Source organism: Acipenser ruthenus, chromosome 43 (assembly GCF_902713425.1).
Source record: "Acipenser ruthenus chromosome 43, fAciRut3.2 maternal haplotype, whole genome shotgun sequence".
NCBI lineage: Eukaryota > Metazoa > Chordata > Actinopteri > Acipenseriformes > Acipenseridae > Acipenser > Acipenser ruthenus.
In genome coordinates, this window is record NC_081231.1 from 2,146,940 (window position 1) to 2,169,748 (window position 22,809).

At 42.2% G+C, this 22,809-nt stretch overlaps 5 protein-coding genes across 6 annotated transcripts in view; 3 read left to right on the plus strand and 2 right to left on the minus strand.

The window, feature by feature from the left end:
• The first annotated feature begins 31 nt into the window (after positions 1-31).
• On the plus strand, positions 32-3,971 carry LOC117398583 (deaminated glutathione amidase). Its single transcript, XM_033997560.3, is given in 6 exon segments — positions 32-385; positions 1,321-1,557; positions 2,056-2,159; positions 2,287-2,423; positions 3,010-3,135; positions 3,388-3,971. Coding segments are annotated over 6 exon segments (990 nt in total). The 5' UTR covers positions 32-269; the 3' UTR covers positions 3,658-3,971.
• Positions 3,972-5,162: 1,191 nt separating this feature from the next.
• LOC117967835 (zinc finger protein 16-like) lies at positions 5,163-9,369 on the plus strand. The gene is made up of 3 exons (XM_034915249.2): positions 5,163-6,058; positions 6,426-6,857; positions 7,679-9,369. The coding sequence occupies exons 1-3, from the start codon at positions 5,314-5,316 to the stop codon at positions 8,296-8,298; spliced, it is 1,797 nt and encodes a 598-aa protein (XP_034771140.2). The 5' UTR covers positions 5,163-5,313; the 3' UTR covers positions 8,299-9,369.
• A 177-nt stretch (positions 9,370-9,546) lies between these two features.
• Positions 9,547-14,142, minus strand: LOC131709456 (zinc finger protein 771-like). 2 transcript variants are annotated; one of them, XM_059012037.1, is made up of 2 exons: positions 13,664-13,802; positions 9,547-13,352 (listed from the first exon to the last, which is right to left on the minus strand). In XM_059012037.1, exon 2 carries the CDS (start codon positions 13,336-13,338, stop codon positions 12,025-12,027), a length of 1,314 nt encoding a protein of 437 aa, XP_058868020.1. In that variant the 5' UTR covers positions 13,339-13,352; positions 13,664-13,802; the 3' UTR covers positions 9,547-12,024. The 2 variants fall into 2 exon arrangements, with proteins under 2 accessions (XP_058868020.1, XP_058868019.1); XM_059012036.1 differs by lacking the exon at positions 13,664-13,802 and adding an exon at positions 13,813-14,142 and having other exon boundaries at positions 9,548-13,352.
• A 289-nt stretch (positions 14,143-14,431) lies between these two features.
• LOC117967759 (zinc finger protein 664-like) lies at positions 14,432-18,675 on the plus strand. Its single transcript, XM_059012035.1, has 3 exons — positions 14,432-14,701; positions 15,521-16,016; positions 16,863-18,675. Exons 1-3 carry the CDS (start codon positions 14,672-14,674, stop codon positions 17,654-17,656), a joined length of 1,320 nt encoding a protein of 439 aa, XP_058868018.1. The 5' UTR covers positions 14,432-14,671; the 3' UTR covers positions 17,657-18,675.
• Positions 18,433-22,809, minus strand: part of LOC117967760 (uncharacterized) — a 5,163-nt gene continuing 786 nt past the window's right edge. Inside the window, exons 2-4 of the mRNA XM_059011967.1 lie at positions 22,247-22,353; positions 20,818-22,044; positions 18,433-18,531 (exon numbers count right to left, since the gene is read on the minus strand). Coding sequence (XP_058867950.1) covers positions 18,433-18,531; positions 20,818-22,029 — 1,311 coding nt within the window. The 5' untranslated portion in view covers positions 22,030-22,044; positions 22,247-22,353. The remainder of the gene's footprint in view (positions 18,532-20,817; positions 22,045-22,246; positions 22,354-22,809) is intronic.

The following is a 22,809-nucleotide window of genomic DNA, read 5'->3' on the forward strand; positions in this document are numbered from 1 at the left end:
AAACAGCAGCTGGTTAAGCGGTATAAAAACGACCCCGTTTTTAGAGTTTCTCATGAATGTATATTCATTATGTCCAAATATACTACTACTGTATTTTTGAATAATGCATAAACGAAGCATTAGTAGAAATCTAATTAGTAATGTATTTTATTCAACAGGCGTGTAGATTGGAGTACTAAAAGAGGTCGCTGCTGTGTAATGATGCTATTTTTTATTCCATTGTTTTTATGACATAGATTATAAATCGTTATATTTGGTCACTGGATTAAATGCGGATCTACTGCTGCAGGACATTTTGGACCAAAACGAGGCGAATTTCATGGTGTAAATTTTGGAGTACATCGATTCTGCATAGACCAAGTGCGGGGTCCAAAGGTGAACGCAGGTACGACTTTTAATTAAGTTAAGTTTCTCCTTACTTAAAGTATACGCAGTCGTGTTTAATTTATCTTAAAATGAATTTGGCACCGTCCCGTGAACTGAACTTCAGCAGAAATAAGCTGTCATTATTTTTGTTGTGTTACGCAGTCACTGTGAGTCAAGTACCACAGCTGCTGTGCACCACATGTACACGTACCGGTGTGGTGTTATTTTGTGGTACACGTTTAAAAGTGGTACACCGTGTACTGCGCCTGCCCGGGCATGCACAAAAGATTTTAGCTCAGAAAACAAGGAAACGCCCAACTGAAGGGGTGCGATGTACTGAGTTTGGCCCTCAAAGTTATTTTTAATATCTTTTTATTTTTCACAATTCAACAAATGAATGTGATTTTAACTGACGAGAAACAAACTGGGTTATCTAAAATTGTAAACATACCCGATTTTGTGGGTGAATGACAGTTTGTCTTGTTCATAGGGATTTGTGCCGTCGTCAATCAAAGTACTTTTGAATTGATGTGCCATAATATTTTCTGACGTTACACGGGTCAAGTTTTGGTACGCGTACCACTTTCTGACGATGTACCACTTTCTAACACTACACTGGTACTGAACGGTATTAGAACAGGACAACTTCAGGTTCTGCTGTGGTCCAGGAACTTATACAGATACCACTTTTCTGATCCATTTTCCACCCATTATTCCACGCTGGTCCGCACCTGTACCGTCCCATTCAGAGGAAATCTAAATGAGAGGGTGGCACTGCATGTTACATCTCAGTTCAAACTAGAAAGGAAATCAGTTTGTTTCAGTGCAGAGAGGAAAGCTTGGAGGAGGACCTGCTATAGGTGATACTGATAGGTTCTTAATTCCAGTTGCAAATTAGATCATTTTTAAGGATCAATGGTGAAGTCTCTTCTGTCTCTCTCTGTCGCTCTCTAGGATGTCCACTCCCTCATCCAATCCCATCGCAGCGTTGTGTCAGGTGACCTCCACCCCGGACAAGGAGGCCAACTTCTCTTCTTGTCAGCGATTGGTGGAGCAGGCGCGGGAGGGCGGGGCTTGCATGGCGTTCCTTCCTGAAGGGTTTGATTTCATTGGCTCGAGTCGGGAGGAAACTCTGCAGCTGTCCGAGACTTTGGAAGGGGAAACAATTCAACGTTACACGCGGCTCGCCAGGTCAGAGCACCACACTCTGATTGGTGGCTTTTAAGAACCAAATAACAAAAACTATAATAACCGTGTGCAATTGTTTACTTCTAAAGTTCATGGAACACAAAGCCACTTTTTTCAGGGACTTGAAACCTGGTTCCAGGAGACCTAGTTTGCGGTCGCTGTATCAAACCCCCAAGTCTCCCCTGGTGTGCCGTGCAGTGGCCTGAAACCTGGTCTCCTGCAACCAGGTTCCAGAGTTTAGGTGTTCTAGTTTTATAAAGCATGTGCTGTCCAGCCCTGGTTTAATTTCAGATACAAGCTGCAGAGTTTTGAAAAAGGTACAACCTATAAGACAAGGTAATCAACAGGACAGAAACACAACCCTCTCTCTCTCTCTCTCTCTCTCTCTCTCTCTCTCTCTCTCTCTCTCTCTCTCTCTCTCTCTCTCTCTCTCTCTCTCTCTCTCTCTCTCTCTCTCTCTCTCTCTCTCTCTCTCTCTCTCTCTCTCTCTCTCTCTCACAGGCAGTCAGGGGTTTGGCTGTCTCTGGGGGGGTTTCACGAGCGGGGACCGGACTGGGAGAGTGATCGCAGGATCTACAACAGTCATGTGATCATCAACGACCAGGGTAACACAGCACAGCCTAGCACAGCCCAGCACTGCCCCCATGCCTTTTAATGTGATTTGTCATTCAGAGTGTTTCTTATTGCAGTTACACCTTATTGCAGTTAGATCCACACTCCTCTTTTTCCCAGGGTGCATTGTGTCGGTGTACAGGAAGTGCCACCTGTTTGACGTGGAGCTGACAGGAAGGGGCGTGTCCCTGAAGGAGAGTGCGTTCACCATTCCGGGACCCCAAATCGTCCCGCCTGTCCCAACCCCCATAGGCAAGGTAGAGGAGGCCAGTGCACCCCTAAAGACTGACAGTGATGCATATGAACTTGTGATTTCGGGAGCAAATGAATTTACTTTTAATCTGGGAACATGGTTTAAGGACAAATACATGCATGTGCTAATAAACTTACATTCTCTCAGTTTTAACATTGCTGTTTAGATATTTCAAAATAGAAATTCCCCAGGTAAATGTAAATTAGACCCATAAAGTAATTTGAAACCTTTTTTTTTTAATAGCCCTCGCCATAATGAAATATTTTACAGAATATCAAATGGCAGCTTCCTCTTGCATTTCCTTCACCTTTGCTGTCCCCTTGCTGTTTTAAGAACATAAGAACATAAGAAAGTTTACAAACGAGAGGAGGCCCCATTCGGCCCATCTTGCTCATTTGGTTGTTAGTAGCTTATTGATCCCAGAGTCTCATCAAGCAGCTTCTTGAAGGATCCCAGGGTGTCAGCTTCAACAACATTACTGGGGAGTTGGTTCCAGACCTTCACAATTCTCTGTGTTTTATGTTTGCCATCATTATTATAATATTTTTAGTTGAGCGTTATTGACATGTGTAATGGTTGTTCAACTTCAGGTGGGCCTGGCTGTCTGCTATGACCTACGATTCCCTGAGCTCTCATTGGCTCTCATGCAGCAGGGGGCGGAGATACTGACCTATCCCTCAGCATTCACCGTGGCAACAGGAGCCGCCCACTGGGAGGTCAGTCGATAACCACGCCCTCTGGGCAGGGTATGTTTCATACAAATTGCCAATCAGATTTCACCATTGACTTCCAATAGAATCGTAGGCAATCAAAAATAGTCACAGGGTTCTTTTTTCAAACCGGTAACTAAATGCAGTCACGCATAACATAGTTACTTTCTGTTAAAAAAATGACTATGACTACAGAATATGGAAATCAGAGTGAGTCTCCCCTGTGTGTTCAGCCCCCTGTGTTCTGTCTGCTCCCAGGTTCTGCTCTGAGCTCGTGCTATTGAGACCCAGTGCTTCGTCATCGCTGCTGCCCAAGTGGGACGACATCACCAGAGCCGCGCCTCCTTCGGCCACGCCCTCCTGGTGGACCCCTGGGGCGAGGTGATTGGTCGGTGCGGGGGGGAGGAGCCGGGGCTGGCACTGGCTGAGATTGACATGGAGAAGCTGAAGCGAGTGAGGAGAGACATGCCTGTTCAAACGCACAGACGAGAGGCTCAGCTATACCAGGGTCACACCAGCACACACTAGAACCAGAGCCCCAGACCACCCCTCCTTCCACTGCCTCCTCAACACCTGCCTGCTTAGACAGCTCAAACCATTCCAAACGTTTATTACAAGCATTACAATGTGAAACGGGGTTTCCAAAACACAGTAAAACCCGTCTAATCTAATCCTGCCCCTCTACAAACCGGCAGTGTGCGTAACTCAGCAGCATTTTCAGGTCCTGATCAAATCACTACTGAAGTGAATGGTGTGATACCCTCTGCAATCCGGAGCCTGTCTGTGCTGGAATCCAGGATTGGTTTTGTAGATTTTGTCTGATTAAAATCAATGTAAACCTGTCACACGCCTTTTCTTTTCCATCTTTCTGTGTTGCATAAATACACACGTGTCTCGAGGGTATGGTACATCGACAGTAAAATCATTTTTACATGATTTTTATTATTATTTATTATTCATTTAGCAGATTTACAGAGACTAGGGGGTGAACTCTGCATCATCAACAACTGCTGCTGCTGCTGCTGCAGAGTCGCTTCCAATAGGACCTTGTTTGTTCTACATCTCATCCGAAGGACGGAGCACAAGGAGGTTCAGTGACTTGCTCAGGGTCACACACACGCAGGGAGTCAGTAGTTGAGCCGGGATTTGAACCTCCTGGTATCAAGCCCTTTTCTTTAACCACTGGACCCCCGATGCCTATAAATTGATACAATCTTAATCCCAGGGTATACCTGGGCAGTACTGCTAGCGCATGAACTACGTGAATATAATTTAGATATTTTATTCAACATCCTGTAATCAAAGAAGCTGCAAAATTATATTGGTAAAGTCTACCGGAAGCCATGATAGCAGTACAGTATTTCATGTTTAGAATTTGAAAAGTCACATTTCTAAAATGTTCTATAATTTTGAAATCGCAAAGCGCTTCAACAGTGCAAGTCAAACCTGTCACATGAACACGGTTTTCATGTCGTGTTGATAGAACGTGGTGTGAGAGCAGGGAGAGTGTGGGTTCGACAGCGGGATCTTCAAAGAGAAGTTCCACCGTTTCATCTCTGGAAAATGTAAACTGTGCCTGAGAAGTATCTGTAACTATAGAAAGTAATGTTTTCTTCAAAGTAATAACTCACAGCTTTGGCCAGAAGTTTTGTATCACCTAGAATTTTAGGTGTTTTATTTAACATCATGTAATCAAAGAAACTACAAAAAGTCTACCGGAAGCCATAATAGTAGTACAGTAGTATTTCATGTTTGATTTCAAAATGTCAAATTTGTTGTCAGTTTTTCATTCAGTATATAGAAAACTACGACGCGGTGTGCAATTCAACATGTTAACGTAACATTGTTCAGCAGGTTTCATTCGACTTTATGAAGCACAGTGTGTTCATTCTATAGGGGGATGCAAAACTTTCGGCCACAGCTGTAGTGCAGTACTAGATATCATGTTTTTAAATGTTCAGTGACAGAAAATGACATTGCACATACTGATGATGCGTTTAATGACTAGGGTTCATGCCTCTGCACGACACGCCACGGGAGTGTTTGGGGGTGTTTCGCTAGGTAGCGCTAACACGCTGGTATTCTGCTTGAAATGCATTCCTTCATCAGGAAGAAAGAGGAAGTGTGTTTTTATTTTTTTGCTGTAACACCAAACAGGACAGAGATCCGTTGAATATCGTAAACATGAGCGCAAAACGGGCCCGCTTTATCACCTGTAAGCCACACAGTCGTACGAAACGGCTTTTTAATAAAAGTCACTCGACAAGCCCGTACGGTGCGTCTGAATTTGGCGAGGAAGAGCTCCTGAAATCTGTTTCGGATGTGACAGAGAAGCTCGGCGGCACCATCTCCGTTGTTTTGGAGTCTGCCGTGTCCGAAATTAACAAGCTGGTCGACAGCAGAGTCCGCGTTTTAAAAGTCGGACTGGCCGAGAAAGTCAAAGAAATCGACGTTCTGAGAATCCGTTTAGAGGTAACAGAAACCGAATTGGTTACTATGAAAAAATACGCCGGTAATATTATTACCAGTAATAACAACGCCACTTTGAAACAAAAGAGAACCCTGGGGACGAATAAATACACATTTCACCCCAGTGATGCGAACACTGCAAATACAAGCCGTTCTTCGGACGTCTGGGAGAGATCTCTGACAAAATATGCAAGTACCGTTGCAAGCGACGGCGATGTCACCCTTGCTTTCCAAACTCAAGCAGGAGTCGAGACAAAACGCGACTCCAGTAGTCAGCAAGTTCAGTCAAAAATTAATAACACCCAGCTTGCAATGCATCACGGTGTCCCATCAAAACCAGCGCCGCAGTCAGCTGAGGAAATCGACCAGTTGAACTGCGGGTTTAACGAACGGCTTGCGGACTACGGCTGGCTAGCTGGTATGAACAACGGGGCAGCGTGGGGGAGGGCTGACTTTCAAGGTAAAAAAAAAAAAACGCAGCTTCGTTCATATAATTAGACAAAAACTCAAGGGCAAGTGCACAGAGGTGGTCAAACCCTGCATGCAAAAACGGTACACACTGCCCTAGAAATCCACGTGATTGTGGCAATGCAAACCATGGTGCAAGATGTTGCATTGTAACTGTGCATAATGACATTGGGGTGCATGCAGCCAGTGAAGGCGTGGGACCAAAGCAGTGCAGATAAACAGATTTATTTAAGCTAGTGCAGCACCAGACACCAGGACTAGTGTGTGAGTTTTAAACCCTGCCAGAAATGCTTGCATTAATGATTTTGGTTGATTTAGGTCATAACCGTTAAATATGTCTGTACTTTTTCTATACAAAGATACAGGTGCCAGCGAGAGACTGCTGGACCCTGTCAGCAGTCCAGAGGAGACGAGGGGACTAGATTACACTGCTGTCGAAGAAGAGGAATTGCAGTCTATCCACATTAAAGAGGAGGTCGCTGATCCTCAGCTGGAATTCAGACATGTCTCCCAAGACAGCAGTGTTCCTCTGTACCACAAGAACACTGACCCTGCACAAAGCAGTGGCGCCCCCTGTGGACTGGAGGCCACATTGCAGGTACCGGCTGTGTTCTCGGGCCCTGTAAAAGCAGAGAGCATCCCTGAAATGCTTAACGAGGACGGGACAGAGATGGGACCAACTGAGGGGGGTCATCCCTTCACCCAGACGGTGCGGAGGAAAGAAGCTGTACAGAGGGGGGGCCGTGAGGAAGAGGAGGGAGCAGCAGTGGTCTCGACTGGCAGCATGGCACGTGAGTGAAAGAGAAGCCACACACTTCTGCTTCGATTCATTCTGACGTTGCAGTCCTTATAATGGATCTCCTCTTTGTGTCCTGTCAGTAGCAACTACACTTCAGGATAAGTGTCCCACAGTGCCTTCTCTTACCTTATGCTTGCAGTAGTTCCCAGTAGTTATTCTGAGTCTGTCATTTAACAAAATTGGGACTCTTATGCATTGTTATTTATTTATTTCTTAGAAGGGGCCTTATCCAGGGCGACTTACAATTGTTACAAGATATCACATTATTTTTACATACAATTACATTATTTTTTACACATTATTTTTACATACAATTACGCATTTATACAGTTGGGTTTTTACTGGAGCAATCTAGGTAAAGTACCTTGCTCAAGGGTACAGCAGCAGTGTCCCTCACCTGGGATTGAACCCACGACCCTCCGGTCAAGAGTCCAGAGCCCTAACCACTACTCCACACTGCTGCCCTTGTTCGTATCTGTCTGTCTATCTGCTGCCTGTCACATTCTGCAATGTGAACACCATAACTGCCTTGATTTTGCACCCAACTTGATCATTTTGGATTGCATTTGGCTGTAATCTGATAGACCCTTGATTGCATACAAATCATTTTAACCTTTCAGCTTCCACTGAACCGTGTTGTACTTGTTAGATCGGACGCAGGAATAACTGACAGAATCGGATTGCTTTAAATTTTTTAGAGCGTCTTAACTGAGGGTCCTGGGATACTACTGGCAGGGATCAGTGTTACGAACATGCTTATTAATAACCCATTCCGGGCAATAACTCTCTCACTCTCTCTCTCTCTCTCTCCAGCTCACACTTATCCAGCCCAACAGGACCTGGAGTCCTACCAGTGCCCTCACTGCGGAACCTTCTGCACAGGGAAGCGGTACCTGGAGGTGCACGTAAAAACGGTGCACCAGGAATACTACAGCCAGCAGGGGGCATTGCCCTTACCGGTGGCAGTTGCCAGCGATCACTTCTCAAGGTCCGCCAGGGATAATGAAGCCTCCCTCCAGTGCAGCGACTGTGGGAAGAAATTCAACTACCTGGGGAACCTGCGACAACACCAGCGAATTCACACAGGAGAGAAGCCGTATCACTGCGCAGACTGTGGGAAGCGCTTCCGACACGCGGGGCAGTTCAAGGCCCACAAGAGAATCCACTCGGGAGAGACGCCCTATTCTTGCATAGAGTGTGGGAAGAGTTTCACTGTGTTCTCCACCTTGAAGAGACACCAGCGGATCCACACTGGAGAAGCCCCCTATCTGTGCACTCACTGCGGGAAGAGATTCAAAGAGCAGTGCAATCTGAACACCCACCGGCGGATCCACACCGGGGAGACCCCGTACCACTGCACCGACTGTGGGAGGAGATTCAGGCACTTGAGCACCTTCAAATCCCACCGCAGGACGCACTCAGAGCTCTACTGAGCCCTTTGTCCTAACAATCCACCTACAAAAATGTTGCATCGCCTAGTATTTTAGGATTGAGACGTAGTAAACTATATGAACATAATTTTGATATTTTATTTAACATCATGTAATCAAAGAAACTTCAGAATTGTCGCAAGAGTTTACCGGTAGCCATAATAGTGGTACAGTAGTATTTTGTTTTAGATTTACGAAATGTTAGATTTTTCATTATAGAAAATACAAAGCAGTGTGGAGTAGTGGTTTGGGCTCTGGACTCTTCACCGGAGGGTCGTGGGTTCAATCCAAGGTGAGGGACACTGCTGCTGTACCCTTGAGCAAGGTACTTTACCTAGATTGCTCCAGTAAAAACCCAACTGTATAAATGGGGAATTGTATGTAAAAATAATGTGATATCTTGTAACAATTGTAAGTCGCCCTGGATAAGGGTGTCCGCTAAGACATAAATAATAATGTGTTAACGTAACATTATTCAGCAGGTTTCATTCGACTCTATGAAGCAAAATGAGTTCATTCTACAGGGCGATGCATAACTTTTGGCTGTATGTATATTAAACGTTTGATCCTTTTCAGTTTCCAGTCGGGAGTCCTGATTTTCAAAATCAGTTCAAGTAATTGAGAGGCACAGTAGTGTGTGTTGAAGCATGCTGTCTATCTGAACAACACACCACATTTTTCCAGGTGCAAATTGTTGGCGATTTTTCCTGAGAATGATAGCTCCCTTTTTAGACCGCGATAGTGAGAGGTGCCTGTCGCTGACATGCATGTGTGTATGCATTTCTGTATATTTTAATAGATTATATAGCGCTTTGTCACACCAGTCTAGCCACACAAGTCCTGTTAAAAAAGAAGTACACTTGTACATAAATTAAATGTAACTATTACCCTTGCATTGTTGTCTTTTCCTTCCTGTGTGGTTTCAAAACTCTTTGGTAAATGTAGAGTGAATTTCGTGCTTCACCAGACAAGGTGCCTCAGATGGGGTCGCTGGAGAGGTTTGGGCAAGACTGCATGTTTTTTTAAGATGTTTGTAAAAAAAAAAAGGCTGCAATAAACAAGGTTGTAGTTCAAAAAGCATTTGCTTGTGCCCTTATTCAAATAGAACACATGTTTATTTCATCAGCTGTAAGCTTGAAAAGACTCCAGTGTATCTGACGACTCGTTTTGAATGCCTGCCACTTCGCTAGCTGGGACCGCACCCTGAACAACAGCCTGAAGCTCACTCTCTGAGAAATCCATCGCTGATCCCGGAGAGGGAAAAGCTCTTTATTTAAATGCAGATTGGAAGCCCAGGAGTCAAACAGAGGCAACGGACCACACAAAGGGTAGAGTCCAAGCACACGCCTTTATTGAAGTGTTAAGCAAACTTACAAAGAATCAACATTGGTTCATTTTAAAATGATCTAATTTGCCACTTGAATTAAGATCCCATCAATGAATGGAGTGTGCATACAATCAGGTGCTGATAATGACACACTTCAGTTTTATACATCACCAAAACAGCGATCTTGCATATCTGTTTTGTTTTGCAGGTTGTACAATGACTGGTCTGCAGGTTTTTTATGTCAGTTGGTCTGCATTTGTAAAACACACCAGTATTGAAACATTAAATCTCATGTGCAGTTTGTAGAGTGGAGTTTGTTCGCTGGGATTCTCCAGCTACAGCAGGAGCTGGAAATGAACCTACGCTGTAGTGTTCTTGTCAATCCAACTCATTTCAGTAGGAGTTCATTAAGATGAGATGCTGCCTCTCGTTGTCAGTGCTGTCCAGTTTCACTGTGACCATTTTGAACTTCCTTTTTCATACACTGCACTACACCCACAATTACCGTATTCCTTCGAATTTAAGATTAAATTCAAGTATAGTATAGTGATGCATGTTAAGCAGGTGTAGGCAGCGCTCCAGATAAGGTTTTGGGGTCTGGGAGTAACTTACCCTTAATTTTAAGACTGAGAGAGTATCATGTATTTTCAGGAGGTAAAATGCAACATTAGCTTGAAGTCATATAAATACTGTACAATCTTTAAAGGTAATGGGGTAGGCATTCAAAAAGAGCCTTCCATTTTAAACTGCAATGTTACTTTGAACTCCTGTGCAGCCACGCGTGTGTTCTACAAGGTTCTTTATCGGCTCAGCGCATTTTTTTTCGAGGTATCAGTGACTGCAAATTAATTACATCACTTATATTTTAACATTCAATTCTTAAACTCAGTGAACATGTTAACTTCAGTATAAAGCCATACAGATAAATAAAATAAGGAAATGCATTAATAAGTTATAAATCCAGTTGGATTTGTAGCTGGACTCCAGTTTTTACTTCGACCTGTGTAACTTGCTGGCGATTTTTTTCTTATTCTTACTGTGATTGCCTGCAAAGACAGCAGGGCTAGCCAGAGATTGGATAATGCTTGTTGGGTTGGTTTTTCTTGTGTACAGTTTCCTAGTAACTGAAGACAATGTATTCGGGGAGATGTTGTTGTTAATGGAAGTTTTAGGGGAGGCAGACAGGCTGTGCAGCAAAATTGCTAAGCGTTTTTTTTAACACATTCAGTTTAAATTGAGTGTGTATTTCAGATTGTTTAATGTGTAGCAGCAGCATTTCATTGTTAGGCTCAGTTCTAATCAGACCCCCTGTATTTTTCTACTTGCCAAGCAATACCACAGTTCACAAAAAGGGAGAAAAACATGTGTGAGTAATCACAACTGGAAATGAGAAGCAGCTCATAACTGTAATGCTCTGTGTGACAGTAGATGGCTGTAAACTGCCTCAACACATCATTTTCTTATATAGTTTGATTTTTTTTATTTTTTCATCAAGTTGAGGGTGGGATATTTGGGCTGCGTCTTAAATTCAAAGGAATACGGTATATTTTTGTTTTTTAAACTGTTATATCAGCTGATTGTACTCCACTCTGTTTACCAAGACAGTCCGGTCTCTTTCCTACAGGAATTCAGACGAGTGCTACTTGAAAACACCAAGACTTTTATTTTAAAGCACACGTGTTGCTAAAGCGGTACCGCTAACGAGGTACATGGTACTTTTTTATGGGCATATTTTATTTTATGTTTTTCTATTAAGACCATTATATATATATATATATATATATATATATATATATATGAGAACTCCAGCATTGTATATTCTAGTATGCTGAATCCCTCTCTGGGCACAGGAAAGACCCTGGAGAGACCCTTACACATGCGTTTGCCCGGACAGACCCTTACACATGCGTTTGCCTGGAGAGACCCTTACACATGCGTTTGCCTGGACAGACCCTTACACATGCGTTTGCCTGGAGAGACCCTTACACATGCGTTTGCCTGGAGAGACCCTTACACATGCGTTTGCCTGGAGAGACCCTTACACATGCGTTTGCCTGGAGAGACCCTTACACATGCGTTTGCCTGGACAGACCCTTACACATGCGTTTGCCTGGAGAGACCCTTACACATGCGTTTGCCTGGAGAGACCCTTACACATGCGTTTGCCTGGACAGACCCTTACACATGCGTTTGCCTGGAGAGACCCTTACACATGCGTTTGCCTGGAGAGACCCTTACACATGCGTTTGCCTGGACAGACCCTTACACATGCGTTTGCCTGGAGAGACCCTTACACATGCGTTTGCCTGGAGAGACCCTTACACATGCGTTTGCCTGGAGAGACCCTTACACATGCGTTTGCCTGGAGAGACCCTTACACATGCGTTTGCCTGGACAGACCCTTACACATACTTTTGCTTATGTTTTTTAAGGGACCGTGACCATTTAAAACTCTGCCCACAATCAGTACAGTGGTAAGGAGTTTCTCCTGTGTGGAATCTCATGTGTATTTTTAAACACGCTGCCTCTCTGTAACTCCTTCCACACTCGCTACAGAGATACGGCATCTCGCCTCTGTGAATCAACTGGTGTCTTTTAAGGTTCTCTAAACGACTGAAAGTCTTTCCGCACTCGGCGCAGTCAAACGGGGTGGCCCCTGTGTGAATGCGCTGGTGTCTTTTGAGGGTCCCGGGGTCTTTGAAGCTCTTCTCGCATTCCGGACAGGCATACCGGGGCCCGCCCGTGTGAATGACTTGGTGTTTTCTAAGGCTTGTTATTGCACTGTATTGGTTCCCACATTCGGTACAGTGATACGGTTTCTCTCCTGTGTGAAGACGCCGGTGTTTTTTAAGGGTGCCCTTTTCTCGGAAACTCTTCCCGCAGTCGCTACACTGATACGGGGTCTCCCCGCTGTGGACTAGCCCGTGTCTTTTAAAATTCTCCTTCCGACTGAAGCTCTTTCCACAGTCGGCGCAGCGATACGGAGTCGCTCCAATGTGAACCGGCTGGTGCCTTGTCAGGGTCCTGAGGTTTTTAAAAATCTTCCCACATTTGTTGCAGGTATGGGGGGCCTCCTCTCGTCCATGAGGCAGCTGGTATCTTTCGAGGTCTTTAATGTGGACAGGGTCCAGTTCAAGGGCCTCCTCTTTAATGTGGACAGGCTCTAGTTTGGGGGCCTCCTCTTTAATGTGGACAGGCTCTAGTTCAGGGGCCTCCTCTTTAATGTGGACAGGCTCCAGTTCAGGGGCCTCCTCTTTCATGTGGACAGGCTCCAGTTTGGGGGCCTCCTCTTTAATGTGGACAGGCTCCAGTTCAGGGGCCTCCTCTTTAATGTGGACAGGCTCCAGTTCAGAGGCCTCCTCTTTAATGTGGACAGGCTCCAGTTTGGGGACCTCCTCTTTAATGTGGACAGACTCCAGTTCAGGGGCCTCCTCTTTAATGTGGACAGACTCCAGTTCAGGGGCCTCCTCTTTAATGTGGACAGGCTCCAGTTCAGGGGCCTCCTCTTTCATGTGGACAGGCTCCAGTTTGGGGGCCTCCTCTTTAATGTGGACAGGCTCCAGTTCAGGGGCCTCCTCTTTAATGTGGACAGACTCCAGTTCAGAGGCCTCCTCTTTAATGTGGACAGGCTCCAGTTCAGAGGCCTCCTCTTTAATGTGGACAGGCTCCAGTTTGGGGACCTCCTCTTTAATGTGGACAGGCTCCATGTTCAACATGTTTTCTTTCACCCCTGTTTCAAAAAGTAAATGTTTTAGCAAGTACATTGTATTTATTTGTGTTTGAATATTGCAGTTGTATGTTACAAGCACTGTGAATTCGGGATGAAAAATCACACGCCTGAGTTTTAAATCCATTTTTATTTGTTGTCAATTAATTTAAGTTATATTAACACAAAATACAAAAAAAAAAAAAAAAAAAATTAAAATGAGTTATTCAATCTGCCGGGATATTTTAGAGATTCGTTTTAATGAACGCTGTTTTTTTTTTTTTGTTTGTAGACATTTTTTTACAGTTCCATATTATAACGCACTCGTAAGATACCTGATTAATTGATCTTTCTCCAGGTTAACACCAGATTGCCCAGAAATGAACTCCGACTGAAAGTGAGCGGACATGTTCTGCTGCTCATTTATCCTCTCGCTAATTCTCGAATGAGTTTTTATATATTTTTTTTAATTTAAGCAACTCACCGTTTGTGTTCCGTTCGTTTCCAAACCAGTGTGAAACTAGCGATATTTATTTTATTTCCCAGCTTTACGTTCTTATTTTTTTCGTAAGAACTGATTATTCTTACGTATAAGAAGAATTCTTTAGTCTCAGTCTCTGGCAAAATTAAGCAAGCGCCAGTTTTTTGGAAATATATATAGTATATATATATATTTTTATCTGGGAATGTTTCAGACAAAACGGTAAATTAATAAAATAAACACAATAAATTTCTATCCAGTGCAGTACCGCTTTATCGAGACTCATGCGGTGTTGTTGATTTTCAGCATGCTGGCTGACTTGAATCCGCCCACTCCAGCCTCTCATTGGTTGCCGGCATAGTTTGGTTGCGTGAGCTTTTTAGACCATGTTTGATAAAGAAATGACGAGTGCACGAGAAAGTTGACTGATTTTAATGGCTTCATATGCAGTTATTTTATTTTTTTATATAATATAACTGCTGCATCTAGTTTATAAAAAAAAAAAATACAAATTGGGTTGCATTTTAAAAGTAGGTAAATATGAAGTATTCAAAGTAGCACAGTAATAATAATAATAATAATAATAATAATAATAATAATAATAATAATAATAATAATAATAATAATGTTGCGCTACACCAGGTATATTTTAAAATAAAATTCGTGGCGCACAGAAGCATTGCTGCGGAATGCCAGTCATGTGACTGAGTCAGGTGATGAGCTTCAGTGACGTATCAAACAAGGGGCTGCAATCTTGTAAAGGGTTTTATAGCGACTTTTTTTTCCAAGGTGATATTACAGCAAGTCATAAAGTTAAAAAAAAAACCTGAGCCATAAGGAGTTTTTGTATTTAGTTATTTAAATGGTATTGCGCACCATGGACAATAACAAAGTAAGTTTCATGTTATTTTGTCGGACGCGCTGGTGCGGCGGGGTCGCAGTGGCAGTGCGGGAATGTTTCGCTCTGTTTTGGGTTCATCAGTGCCCGTAACTGTGCTGCGGCTTGTGAGAAAAGATCCGGAGAGCAAGCACATTTAAAAATAATCAAATACAGGAGCTTACGAGTTAAGATGAGAGAAAGCGGTCGCTGTAGAATTTGGGGAAGCGGAACATGGTGGTTTTAAACAAACCTTGTCTTCCACCGGTGTCTGACTATAGCGTACTGGAGTAATTAATCTCAGTTTACAAGAAATTATTTGTTTTTTTAAAAAATATCCTACGGTTAAACATTCATCGTGGTACTCCGATTAAGGGTTGATGTTAATGTAGTTGTTGTAATAATAATAATAATAATAATAATAATAATAATAATAATAATAATAATAGCAGCTTCGACATGTAGTTCTGCCTTGAACAGTTTAAAAGTGCAGTACTGCACGTACAATATACTGTCGCCTCAACAGTTATTTTTTAAAACTTTTTTTTGCATTTGTTTTTTCAATAAAATGCACAGTACTTTTTAAATTAATACTTTGTATTGTATTGTAATTGAGAGTACGGCCAATTGTGCACCGCCCCTTGGGAGCACACGTCCACGGTCGGCAGTTGAATAGCCTGGACTTGAACCAGCGATCTCCAGGCTATAGGCTGCATCCTGCGCTCCACGTGGATTGCCTTTACCGAATGTGCCACTCGGGAGACCCTCGTTAATAGCACTGTATTTAAATAAGTAAATAAATTAATAAATGTGTTTTTTGGGTTTTTTTTGCAGCTACAAAACAGAATTACGTGTGATGCCATGGACAGTGTGAAGATAGAAGCTGTCCTAATTAAAGAGGAGTTCCCTGAACTTGAACTTGTCCCCATTAGTGGGGAGTTCTCAGGGCTGGCTTCCCTCCCCATTAAACAGGAGCTCTGTGAGATGCAATGTGACAGCGGTCAGCCAGAGGACTCTGAGATTAAAGCTGAGCACAATGAATTGGAGATCCCCCAGCCAGAAGGACCCCTTCCTGTGAAACAAGAAGAGGCGGTGGACATAGTCTGTATTAAATGGGAGCCCCCTGAAGTAGAGTTTGACCACGTGGAACCAGGGGAGGAAGAATCCGAGGACTTCCAACCAAAGATCCCTGAGCCGGAGCCTATGTGCCTGCAGGAGTGTAGCGTGGGGCTGGAGAGATTCTGTGCAAAAGAGCAAGGAGCTGGAGAGGAAGGCTCTCTCAACGGCAAGGAGGTAGAAAGCAAGACTCATTCAGAAAGCAGTCTAGCAGGTGAGTGACTCCCAGCAGCTGTGCCATTGTCATTCTGGATTGAGCGAGATCCACAGTGTGCTTGAGAGGGAGGGAGCATATTGGTTAGATTGCTTTAAAACCTGCATGCCTCACTTGGGACTGGAATATTGTGCAGGATTACAGAGCTACTGTAGAAAGGGCATGATCACTATCCTTTGTATTAGATTGGTGATGCATTTACAGTCTGTTTAAGTGCATGGAATATACAGCTTTTGTTTCAGTGTACTGGAGTCCTGTAACCCACTGTGTTGGGATTACAGAAGTGTTTAGGTTTTATTATTAAATTGAGATATTTGAATTAACGAAACACATAAACACAACGTGTGTGGTGTTACTGCATGGTGCTGCAAATTTCTAATGTACTGTGATGTATATCTGTACAATAAAAAAGATTCTATACAGAGAGAGAGAGGGAGGGAGCAGTTCCAGTCTCCAAGCACATCATTGACAGCTGTTCTGAATCTGGTGTTGGTTTTTCTCATGCAGATTACACTACAGTTCTGTACATACCCCAACCCAGAAAAAAAATCATAAAATGCTATGATGAGATATAATTGTATAATTGTGTTAGGTGAAATAGACCTGGAACATCACAGGAGAACCTCAAAGTCAGGTGTTGATCCCAGGGCTTGTTTTCGCCAACATTAGTATTTATCGATTTTGATTTTACACATATAAGTTTATCTTTGTTTTTTTAAAGTGGTGGAACCCAGTGCAAACCCCCACGGCTGAAATTCACATGCTTGAATCCACTCCACCTCCTAGCCTCATGCCCGAAGCCTACAAGCAGTCCCTCTTACTTTATTTCCTGTTCATATTTTCCAGGTTCCAGTTCAGCAGCTAAAGCGAGGGGGGGTGCTGGAGAATATCCTGACTGTGGGGAAGGTTTCAATCAGTCAGGAAATCTTGAAATACACCAACGAATTGAAACGGGAGAGAAACCGTATCCCTGCCCTGACTGTGGGAAGAGTTTCGATGTTTCAGGAACTCTGAAAGCACACCAGCGAATTCACACAGGAGAGAAACCGTATCCCTGCCCTGACTGTGGAAAGAGTTTCAGTCACACAGGAACCCTGAAAGCACACCAGCGAATTCATGCAGGAGAGAAACCGTATCTCTGCTCTGACTGTGGGAAGAGTTTCAGTGATTCAGGAAACCTGAAAAAACACCAGCGAATCCACACAGGAGAGAAACCATACCCCTGCCCTGACTGTGGGAAGAGTTTCAGTCACGCAGGAACCTTGAAATCACACCAGCGAATTCACACGGGAGAGAAACCGTATTGCTGTTCTGACTGTGAGAAGAGTTTCAGTGATTCAGGAACGCTGAAAGCACACCGGCGAGTTCACACAGGAGAGAAACCGTATCTCTGCTCTGACTGTGGGAAGAGTTTCAGTCACACGGGAACCCTGAAAGCACACCGGAGAGTTCACACAGGAGAGAAACTGCATCTCTGCTCTGACTGTGGGAAGAGTTTCAGTCACTTTGGAAACCTTGTAACTCACCAGCGAATTCACACAGGAGAGAAGCCGTATCACTGCACTGACTGTGGGAAGAGGTTCAGTCGGTTAGAAAATCTTGTGCCACATCAGCAAATGCACACAGGAGAGAAACCTTAAAGACCATGTTGTGTAAATTTTTTTTTTTTTTGTACCTGTTTAAATAACGTACCTGTAATTTTATTTTCATTAACATCCTGACAACTTTTTTACAGTATAACTGTTAAAGCCCTTTTCAAAATGTCTGCTCAGTCTCAGGATTATTGCCCACATTGTCAAACAGGTAACACAGCCATAAGGCTGTGTGGTCCAGTGGTTAAAGAAAAGGGCTTGTAACCAGGAGGTCCCCGGTTCAAATCCCACCTCAGCCACTGACTCATTGTGTGACCCTGAGCAAGTCACTTAACCTCCCTGTGCTCCGTCTTTCGGGTGAGACGTAATTGTAAGTGACTCTGCAGCTGATGCATAGTTCACACACCCTAGTCTCTGTAAGTCGCCTTGGATAAAGGTGTCTGCTAAATAAACAAATAATAATAATAACGATCTATGATGTGGTAGGGAACAGAAAAGCCAGAGCACTTGTTATGTTTTTTTTTTTTTTTTAATCGCTCTTCCTGCAGTGATTTAGAGGACAGATCTCAAACCCCAGTGCACTGGAGCGGACACTTTGAAAAGAGCATAGTGTAAAAAGTTACCAGGATGTTAACAACGAATAGAAAAGCGACAGGTCTGTTATTTAAACAGTTGTAGGAACACGTAGGGGCGTGTCACGCTATATCTTGTAGAACCCTGCTACTAATATGCAATAAAGTACTAAACCGTGCTAAAAACCACACCTACGTCTAGATTTAATTAAAGTAGACCATGTGTTTTTTAAAGCTGCTTGTATCATAGTTTTAGTTCCAGTGCTCGGCCTCTCTGAGGTAGATCTCATTGCTGGCTGCTGTCAGTGCTGCAGCCTTCATCATGCTGTGATATGGCCCCACAGGCAGACTCTGTAGCCAGAGAATTTAGTCAAGGGGCTGGAAAAGAGTGAAAAAAAAGCACACTAGTAAATTTACCATCATTTTTTTTGTTGTTTTACGTTATTGTAATTAATGTGGGTTAAAAAAAATAAAACAATATCATGATTGAGTGAATTCAAATTGTTTATTTATTCATGGATATTCTGTAAATAAATACAAATCAAGGAATCAAGAAATATCTATCTTTAAAGAAGTACAAGAAAGACCTGAAATACATGACATCTGCAGGGATATAAATCATTAAGAAGTGATTTGAATAAACAACCAAGAATTGAAACTCTTATGGAATTTAATAGTCATTATTAAAATCAAGAACGAACAGGTACCTGTTCATGGAAAATAATAATAATAATAATAACAAAATAGACAAAATGAAGGATAAATGTCAAGACCACAAGGAGTCTTGAAACTTCGACATTTTAAAAAGCCACCAAGATACAAAACAGAAAATGAGAAAAGTGAAAATAAAATATTTCACACCCATCTTTTTAGCATTAAGGGAACACGTCTTACATTTGATGTTAATTGATTCACTTAAGAACATACAGCCCTTGATGTTAGCGGTTAAACAACAGAAAAAATTAATCTGAACAAATATAAGTGGGTTTTAGCAATGTGTCTGCTGATCACAATTCTGTGAAGATTGTGGACGCAGTAGAATTGAGAGGACCTGCTCCATGGACCATTGGTCTTTCCTTTACCTTGTAAGTCAGCATTTTTATTTCGAGAAAGGGAGGCAGACAAAAAGACAGCCATTGACACGACTTACTAGTAACTAGTACCCTCTATTAAGTTTTTAAACCAGGACACATGATCCCATACACCCTGGGAATTTGAAGTTGTTTTTTGTTATTATCATTGATAAAATATTACTTTAGTATAGCAACTGCTACTGTTTGTAATACTAATATAAAAAAAATAATAATCTAGGTGGCCTCTGTCTACTAAAACATGTCATTTTGCTTAATAGTCAGAGTCGGAAAATCCAGGGAAGCGTCTTCGATAGGTTTCATCTGCTTTATTGTTTTGTCTGTTTGCAAAATCTCTTCCGATTTGTAGTCCTCCCCTTTTTGAAGGCACAAAATCTGGATCGCCTGAGGCAAATGCTTCTTCAAATGTTTTTTTCCCTTCCTGTATCTCTCTCAGGTGTGCTCTTGCGTTTTTGTCCATTCCTGGAACTCGCCCTGATTTTATGTTTGGGTTAATAGGTGGAACAGACTCTGCTATCTGAGTGATAGCAATGAAATCTACAGCAGCGCGTTGTTGGTTTTTTGATAAATTGTCCCAGATATGTTTTTGTTTTTCCAAAGGTAAATCCAAACTTTCGAGTATCATTTTTGCTATGTCTTTGTCATCTAAGTTCCCTTCCGTTAGCTGCTTTACTACACTTTTATATGTGGTTCCAGGAGACTTTGTGCCTGGATAGTCAGCATTAAGTGTTTGAATATAAATTTGATTTTTTCCACGTAGTGCTGGACTTGCAGTAACACGTCTAGTTTCACCAGCAAGGGGAAATTCAATCACAATACGTGTATCTGGATACATCTCATTTATTTGAGTAAGTGTGCCAAAATACCTTTTAGGGGGTAAGTTTTTAAATGTGTCGCCATTTATTTTGAGATGGCCTACCTTCTCGTTTGTAGGCGTATAGACACTCCATTGCTTTAGTTCTTCTTGTCTTGCCCTCCTCCATTGTTCAGAATTTCTCATGTTGAAGACATCCTCAATATTTCTATCTGAATTTGTTGAAAATCCTTGATTGTTATTAGAAGCTTTGGTGTGCCTCTGGCCATCACCAATGTTTCCATCTGTATTTGAAGAAGAAGGATGATTGCTGTCAGGAGAAGCAGGCATTTTTCTTTTGCAGTTATTTCCTGGCATTCGCTTAACAATGCAGTGAAACGTAGTTTCTGCCTTGGTGTTTGGACTCTTGATTTCAATCGTTTTCTTAGATCCATAAACATCATCAATATTGCGACGAGCTTTATCTGCCAAGCTGTCCAACCCTTCTTTCACAGCTTCTTTGGCTTTCTTGCTTGAGGTAACAACGAGGTCTTTACTGCTTTTCAAGACACCATCATGTCCGATTTTAGAGGCTAGTATTGAGGTCTGTTTTTTAATCTGCCCTGAAGTTTGTTTAACAACTGTGGGAATTGTTTTTATTTGTTTGGCTAAAGAGGATAACTTCGAGATTCCTTGTTTTCCTGCATCTTTTATGATTTCTTTACTTATTTTAGTTGTCACTGTCTCCACTACCTTTTTTGAAGCTGTTTTCACAACTGACGTCATTCCTGCTTTCACTCCCTGTATGCCTGCTTTAAGTCCAGCCTTTGCGCCAAACTTGATGCCAGTTTTTGCTCCATAAACAGCAGCACTGGCCGCACCACCGGTAAGCGCAACAGCTAAGTCTGTTCCAAGGTCAATGGCTATATCTATCGCCCTTTCCTTAGCTACATCTGGACAGTCCTTTGCAGCAAAATAAATTGAAGTGCCAAGGCTGTAAAATGAGCTTAAAATAGGTATCCACTGTATTACGTTATATGCTTTCTCCTCGTTTTCATCTGAACATCCAGCATGCCTTTTGCTTATGTAATGACCCTTTTCAAACTGAAGTTCAACACATTCATGAATCCAGGAAACTGAACTGCGCTGAGGAAGTAAGAAGTTGTCTTTCCTCTCAATAACTTCAAAAGTCCCATTTATACTGAGGCGGACTCCAGCACAAGTATGACCTAGATCTTCACACATACTTGTGGCATTAAATAGCACCTTGTGGCTTTTGAGAACAGGACCGTTAAGGGATGATTCATTAATTTGTACAAGTCCTTGACATTTATCTGATAGTTTAACAGAGGATGCATTATCATTGTTACTTTCCATTTCAATTAGATTTTGGGCCTGTACAGTGATTTGGTTTATGTTAAATATGATAGCATTAACATGACTGATGTCAGTGTTTTCTTTTCTAATTGGAGCGTTCATATCTGATTGCTCAATCAGTTCTTTGATTTGTAATAGAATGCGTTCATTACCTGTAATGCCTAAATCATCTATCAGCTGGAAAACAAAAGGTTTGATCTCTTCTGTGCACCCCAGCTGTCCCAGCACAAATGCAAGGGCTACATCTGTGAAATCTCTAGCGAAGGGCAAAGAAATAATTTCATCTAACATAGCTGTACCTATCAAGTCATTACAAGTGATATTGTTCCTAATCATTTTTAAGTGGGGATCTTGGAAAACATTGTCAAGTAACCTTTCATATGATTCAGTCTCTTCTTGGTTAGCATCTGAAGTAGGAACATCTTGGTAATCCGATGTTGACTCTATGTTTTGACCATCAAGGTGAATTGGAAACCCATTACTGCTTCCAGAATGGGAGTCCACTGGTGGTAGGGCGAAAGGGTGACAATACAACTGGTCAGACAACAGAAGCAAGCAAAGAAGACATCTTCTGGCGCTTGGACTCATCTTTGGAATTAGAATCTGTTAAGAGAAATAGACCATAGCAAAATTAATCAAAACTGCATTTGTAGATACATGTATTTATCTGCAACATCTTTCAGATATAATAACTATTTGATAAGAGTGTGCTAACGAGATAACACGTCATCCTGTGTGGTAGTGTGTATAATAGTATTTAACATGTTCTGTAGTACTAAGTAATACATAATACACTTTTCTTTACCAATTTGTTATGAAAATGCTTATATGGCGCCCGACCGCTCTAATTTCAGGGCACCAATGAAGTGATCTCCCGATTCACGCCCAATCGTCTGATTCAGTCAGTCGTCCCTGTGATGCAATGACGAGAACATTAGGAACTTCTGTTACAAACTGTACTACTTTAAGAAGGCTAACATTTATATATATATTAAAAAGGCATAAATAAGTGCTACACATTCATTTAAAATTAAAATACCATTACCCTATAGCTGAAAAGGCTTCCTATTATTATTTATTTCTTAGCAGACGCCCTTATCCAGGGCGACTTATAATTGTTACAAGATATCACATTATTTATTACATACAATTACCCATTTATTATTATTTATTTCTTAGCAGACGCCCTTATCCAGGGCGACTTATAATTGTTACAAGATATCACATTATTTATTACATACAATTACCCATTTATTATTATTATTTATTTCTTAGCAGACGCCCTTATCCAGGGCGACTTACAATTGTTACAAGATATCACATTATACATTATTTCACATTATACAGATATCACATTATTTTTACATA

What these genes read in the sequence shown, in the direction of transcription:
- LOC117967835 (XM_034915249.2), top strand. Translation starts at nt 5,314, where the DNA reads ATGAGCGCAAAACGGGCCCGCTTTATCACCTGTAAGCCACACAGTCGT. An exon ending in GGGGAGGGCTGACTTTCAAG is followed by an intron (nt 6,059 to 6,425) that starts GTAAAAAAAAAA and finishes TTCTATACAAAG; the next exon opens with ATACAGGTGCCAGCGAGAGA. An exon ending in CTCGACTGGCAGCATGGCAC is followed by an intron (nt 6,858 to 7,678) that starts GTGAGTGAAAGA and finishes CTCTCTCTCCAG; the next exon opens with CTCACACTTATCCAGCCCAA.
- LOC131709456 (XM_059012037.1), bottom strand. Translation starts at nt 13,338, where the DNA reads ATGTTGAACATGGAGCCTGTCCACATTAAAGAGGAGGTCCCCAAACTG.
- LOC117967759 (XM_059012035.1), top strand. Translation starts at nt 14,672, where the DNA reads ATGGTATTGCGCACCATGGACAATAACAAA. An exon ending in GCACCATGGACAATAACAAA is followed by an intron (nt 14,702 to 15,520) that starts GTAAGTTTCATG and finishes TTTTTTTTGCAG; the next exon opens with CTACAAAACAGAATTACGTG. An exon ending in TTCAGAAAGCAGTCTAGCAG is followed by an intron (nt 16,017 to 16,862) that starts GTGAGTGACTCC and finishes CATATTTTCCAG; the next exon opens with GTTCCAGTTCAGCAGCTAAA.